The 6,317-nt window shown below is 40.2% G+C and overlaps 1 protein-coding gene across 1 annotated transcript; it reads right to left on the reverse strand.

Annotated features, from left to right (window-relative positions):
* Positions 1-2,303: 2,303 nt before the first annotated feature.
* LOC112167405 (E3 ubiquitin-protein ligase PUB23) lies at positions 2,304-3,881 on the reverse strand. Its single transcript, XM_024304421.2, has one exon. The coding sequence runs from the start codon at positions 3,599-3,601 to the stop codon at positions 2,381-2,383; it is 1,221 nt and encodes a 406-aa protein (XP_024160189.1). The 5' UTR covers positions 3,602-3,881; the 3' UTR covers positions 2,304-2,380.
* Between the last annotated feature and the right edge of the window lie 2,436 nt (positions 3,882-6,317).

Consider the following 6,317-nt stretch of genomic DNA (forward strand, 5'->3'; position numbering starts at 1 on the left):
GCGCCTCTCGTCCAGCCAGTAAGAACTCTAAAACTAGATAACTCACTTGTGTCGACACGAACTCACCAACCAGAGTCCTCCTGACCAGCTTTTGATCGACCAAGCCAACACTCGTTGTGACCTAAACTCGACCAAAAGGATTGCCGAACATTCAAACCTGGGACTAAAGAAAACCCAACACCATCACCACCATATTGTCGACACCATCCATCCACCACTACTCCAAAACGCCATCACCTCCGACCCGAGATCAAACAAGAACATTCCCACTAGAAGGCCAAGGATGATTGTCTATGCCAGTATGCCACCGCCAGACAATTTCGTCACCGCTGCTGACCTAACTCCAGAACAGGAACAACCTCTAGACCGCCAAATAGAAGATTGTCTATGCCAAAATTGCAGTGCACCCGACCCAACAGCTAATACTTAAAACAAAACAAAAGAAACCAAACCTTAAAAACTAGTGATAACTGCCCACCACCAAGGGCCCAACAAAATTAAACCCAGCCGAACTGTATAATCACTGCAGCCTATTAGCTAGGTCAACAAACCTTGCACTAGACCCACCACCGTGGCATCACCGGTTCCGTCGTACTGCCTCTAGACCACCACCGCCCTAGTTAGTCCACCGCCGGCGCTCCACCATCGTCGCCCCACACACCAAGGTCTCCACCAAGGAGTGCTCGCAGAGAAAGCCGGAAAAGATCCCGTACAGCCCGGATCCGGGCTGCTCTCACGAGCAGGCCTTGATGTCGACCTCAGCCACCACCCATCGAACGAAGGAGAACCCAGCCCTTTCGCCACAGCACCACCACCAAGCACCAGCCAGATTGCCTCGATCCGACTGCCCTCCATCATCACTCCGACCAGAGCACCCGCGACCCAAACCAGATCAACCAATGGCAGCCACCATCCAAACCACATCCAACCACCGCTAGCAGCCATCAAGCAGCGGAACGACCCACTCACACTTCAATAACGAACAGCGAGAAAGAAAACAACCCGTCTGACGACAACGCCGCAAGGACGTACCACCGGACGAGCACAAGAGAAAGTTGGGGAAGTCCTAGGCGCGTGCGGCGCGTTCTGGGGTTAGCCTTTGAGAGACTTAATCTCACGACCCAAATTAACAATGAGAAGTTTATTATTATATTCTAAGGAAAAAGAAAGTTTATTATTAGATAATAAACTTGTTATTGTTAGACAATTAAAGGGACGGGTGGTGGGCTTCCAAAGAGCAGTGAACCCTTTGCCTTTAGGCTTGACGATGGGCCTAGTTCTGTACAGTGTCTATCTCCGAGAAGCTAATACCATCTAATCCTTTAATTCTTAAGAAAAATATATGGACTTTTCAAAAAAAAAAATATATGGGCTTCAAACAATTATCAAATATCAAGTATTGAGAAAATATTGATGGTTTGAAAAATGAAAATTTTGTTGAAAATGTCGGTATCCTTAAATGTTCAAGAGCAAATTTCCATCAGTGGGAAGAAGTATAAAATTTATAAATGAAGTTTTACTATAGGAATGATTTTATTTACGCATCCCTTTTTTCTTCATACACATTCCCATTTAGCTTTTCTTTTTTGGTAAAACTAAATTCCCTAATACCCTTTCAAGAACTTAAATAAATAAAAATAAATATAAAACAAGGAGAGAGACGCTGTGAACAAGGTAGAAGTTGCAATCTGGGTTGACGAGCGATGAAATCAAGGGGGCGAAACTTTTTTTCTTCTCCTACACCAATATTTGCATCTTGTCTTATTTTTCCAGATTAATTGTTAAAAATTATGGTTATCTTTCCTATTAAAACTACTAGAATTGATCTTTAGTCTTGATGTTCTTCATGATTTCTATGACACTAATTTTGACGAGAACGAATTGATCAGCTTGATTGGGTTAGTTGGCTTATGCAGTTTTGTTAAGATAGTTTTCTTCCATGAAGTTTTGTTGAATTGCATTCAATTTGAAGTTAATTAACTAATTGCCTAGTGACCAAGTGATGAAACGGTTTCAATAGAAGATTGTGATCGATCTTGTATTATTCCACTTCAATTTTTGAGTTCACCTGAATTCCATAATTGTAAGTGGAGCAGTATTGAGAATGAGACGGATTGAAGGAAGATCGATATGTAGATGCAAAAAAATTACCAGAAAAAAAAATTTTGAGGTGTGTATTAAGCATAACTTTTCATTATTCCAAGAAATAAAGAAACAATATAGAGACTACAAATTTCTACGAAGACACTAAAACATCATTTGAGGGATATTATTTGAACTCCTGATTCAATAAAAACCCCACTGTATACCTCCAAAAATGAGCTACATGCTTAGCTCTAAGATTAAATTCTGCACAAAAACAATAGCTATGATCTGATCGTTATGAGAAAGACGATGTAGGTGGATAAAAGGACAACAAATGAGCAGGAAGGCATGGAGAACTCTTCCAAACCCTAGAGTGCAATTTGAGAATCTCCATAGCCTTCTCTTTGGTCTTAAACCTACAATCCACTTGAAGCACTAAACACAACTTGGCCACCACACCTACTTGCAACATTTCCATAACAACTGCAGAAGTTGCAGAGAACCTACAAATGGAAAACAATATCCTCACCGCCCTGTCGCTCGCCACGTGCGAAACCCTAAATATCTTCTTGGACACGATGGCTAGCCCCGCCGCGTGCCTCAATAACTCGGCTCGCCCTTCCGCGCATCGACAGAGCTGGTCCAAAGAGATTAGTATCAGCTCACATGCCCTCTTCTCTTGAGTCTCGAGAAGAGCCTCTATGAGGATCGAAACTGCGCCTCCTTCCACGGCCTTTATTCGGTTCCTTCCCCATGGACATAGCTCCACAAGAAGCTTCAATGCAGCTTTAAATGCTTGCTGTGAGATCTGATCTCGTACCACATTCATAGTCTCGATGAATAACTCAACTGTGGCACTCATCAACCGCATCGGATTTGCCAATTCGAAAACAGACCTCAATAAAATAGTTGCATGAGCTCGAGATTGGTAACCACCTCGTTTTAATACTTGCACCAATGAATCTATGATCTTCTCCCCATCTTTGCTCATTAGATCTCTGAGACGAGATTCCGAGCTTCTGAGATGGAACAAGACTTCGACAGCCACTTGCATTATGGATTGGTCGGCGTTGCTTATCAAAGAAGCAACGTATTCTACTGCTTCTGCTGCCTCCAAAGAGTTCTTGTTTCTTTCACCGTGGTTTACGGACAGGGATCTGAGCCTTTTGAGGCATTGGAGCTGCGTGTGGGGGAGCTTCCTCGCTTGGTCGATCAGCTTAACGATCTGGGTCTTGTCAAGCTGCGATGTCGGCGTTGCTATCCGCTCGACCCCATGAGATGCGTTGACGGTGCACCAAGCTTGGATTATGCGACGAAGATTGTGGTTGGGAGTGAGATCTGCGTCGAACAATTGTTGTTTGGTGACAGGGCAAGCCTTGTTCTTGCAGGACGATAACCATCTCTCGATGCTTTCCCGATCGTATGTAATCCCAGTAGAGACCGTGACGGGATCTCTCATGACTTCAAGAGAGATGGGGCAGAGAAAGTGGGACGGAATATCGAATTCGGCCTCCATTTTAGGCTTCTTGGACAGAAGAAAGCAAGGAGGTAATTGTACTAATTATAGCAAGGAAGTGATGTGGAAGTGTTGGAAAAGTAGACAAGCTAGAGAGAATTGGAGAGACGATGACTTCTGGACAAGAAGATAAAGCTCAAAATTGGACACACTTGATTGAATGAAGAGATCTGACTCTCAAAATTGTCAAACAGTTGGAGTTTGGCTATATCTTTGGCCGGGAAGAGAGGGCTTATATATGAGAGGAGGAGAAATGATGCTAGTTGTCAACTAATAGAGAAAGTCAACACACCGAAATTGAATATAATGCTTGTCCATTATTATGCCAATTAATTAGGACCTTTTCCAAGGTTTTGGAAGAAGAACTCGTGCGACGACTTTGATAAGCTAATAAATAAACCCACAAAATAGACATGTCATTGTCAAACTGCTAATGACAAATAGTTTCACACTGAGATATGATTTCCACTTCTTATAAAATTAAGATTTTCCTATTATTAAAACAAAACAAACACTTTTGCAAAAAAAAAATGTTCACTTGAGCTAATAAAAAAACTGTTAATTAAACAAATCAATAGCTAAAACACTACATATGACGTAGATACACTAAAATTTTAACTCCCATGCCACTTCCTCAAGTAATGTTCATTAAAGCACACATGTGACTTTGTAACGAAAGTCTTCTTGTGTCGTGGAAGACACGTCGCTCACCTAAACACACAATTATGTTACAAACAAACTGTCACTTCTAGAAAAAAAATAAAAATTTGGAGAAAAATGAACCGCCAACCTATATCTAGAACAAGCTTAGCCTATATTGCCCAAGAGCGTTAACGGCTTTGGGTTTGTTATGTGATTTTATCCTTAGTTCTTTTTAGGATTATTATCACAAATGGTACCTGAACTTATCCTCTATTTTATCGATGGTACCTGAACTTTAATTTTGATCACAACCAGTACCCGAACTTTTCGATTTCATTTTAAATGGTACCTAGGTCACCTCGGTCACTATTCCGGCTAAAAAAGCCAAATCTAAAAAAAAAAAAAAGGTTCAAGGCAAGTGTTTTACCAATAAATCATCACTATATATGATCGCAACCATTGAAATAATAAAAAATCATCACTATGACCACCTCACATGCTGTTTTTAGTCAGAATAGTGACCGGAGATGGCTCTAGGTACTATTTAAATGAAATCGAAAAGTTCGGGTACTGGTAGTGATCAAAATTGAAGTTCAGGTATCATCGATAAGATTAAGGTATAGTTTAGGTACCATTTGTGATAATAACCCTTCCTTTTAATCAAATTTATAACTGATCCTAATAAACCAATAAAGATCATAAGACATCATAACATAGTAATAATGCTAAATGTATATACTAACAATGATGTTTATCTTATGGTTGAAATTAATGTACACAAGACGGATCTCTCAACTATTAATGATCTGTTTTATGATTAAAAGTTATATATCCCTTTAGAAGAAAGACTCACCAGAAAAAAAGAGCTGCAAAGTATTATTAATTAATTATAATATATATATATGTGTGTGTGTTTCTTTGGAGAAAAATAAAACCATGCATTTAATTGACCATGCAACTATATAGTTTCAAAATGTTACTGCACTAGCCATCTTGGTCATTAAATCCTTGTATATTAATTTTCTTCTATTTCGGAAGTTGAAATAAATGGGATGCCATGGAGGCGAGGGGCCGGCGTTGGCGTGTTGCAAAGCGTGCCCATCTGGCTCAGCTATCTCACATTCTCACTGCAATTGGGAGTATTTGACTTTCTCTCTCTAAGATCTCCCTCTCTCTCTCTCTCTAGACTTAGTAAGTACTAGTTAATTTATCTATATATCTATATACCGAGGTCAGATGATGGGGCTGCAATGTCTGGTGCCGACCTCATGGCGCGCAAGTGGGTCGATCGATCAGACTTTGACGCACTGTTTTCCTCTGCAAGCCCATGCACTAATATATAATATATTGCGGTGAAGTGAACCATAAAACTTTGGCTTCTTTTACTTTCTTTCACGCACGCTCAAACTCAAACCTCTGTGCATGGGAATTCCTCATCCTACCCAGTTGCAGACTTGCAGGGCAAGAATTCAAAACAGGAAGGGCTTTCAAATAAAAACCTCAAAAAAGGAAAGAAAAAGATGAATAGCCTGAATGTCCCATAAACTCACTGTATGACCTTACCTCAGATAAATTTTAAAATAACTAAGCGTAGTGAGAGCTGTCATACTCTAATTTTTAAACACAAATAAAAATCGATATATAATTCTATAATTATACATGTGTGATGGTTCAGCCATCAATACAAAATACCTGGAAAACTTTTTCTTTTTTAAACCAAGTACATACTGATGCCCTGAACCAACTATGTCAATACGGACTCGCTCCGCAGAGTCAAATATTACACAAATTTATGAATTAAATTGCCACAACAAAATAATAAGTAAATGTTTCACATAGCTTACTACAATGGAAGTCTTTTCAACGGTAAAATCACAAAATTGGTTTTCTATCGTATAGCTGTAAGCACGCGATCTTAACTTCAACTACGATTATCCTGACCTGCAGGACTAACTCCTACACCATTGAATAGTGCACCGGGTTGCCACACAACAAACCCGGTAAGCTTATGAAAGCTCGTATGAGTAACTCAAACACACACGCACAACTCACCCAACCGAGGAAAACCTATCAA

Source organism: Rosa chinensis, chromosome 5, assembly GCF_002994745.2.
Source record: "Rosa chinensis cultivar Old Blush chromosome 5, RchiOBHm-V2, whole genome shotgun sequence".
NCBI classification, from domain to species: Eukaryota; Viridiplantae; Streptophyta; class Magnoliopsida; order Rosales; family Rosaceae; genus Rosa; species Rosa chinensis.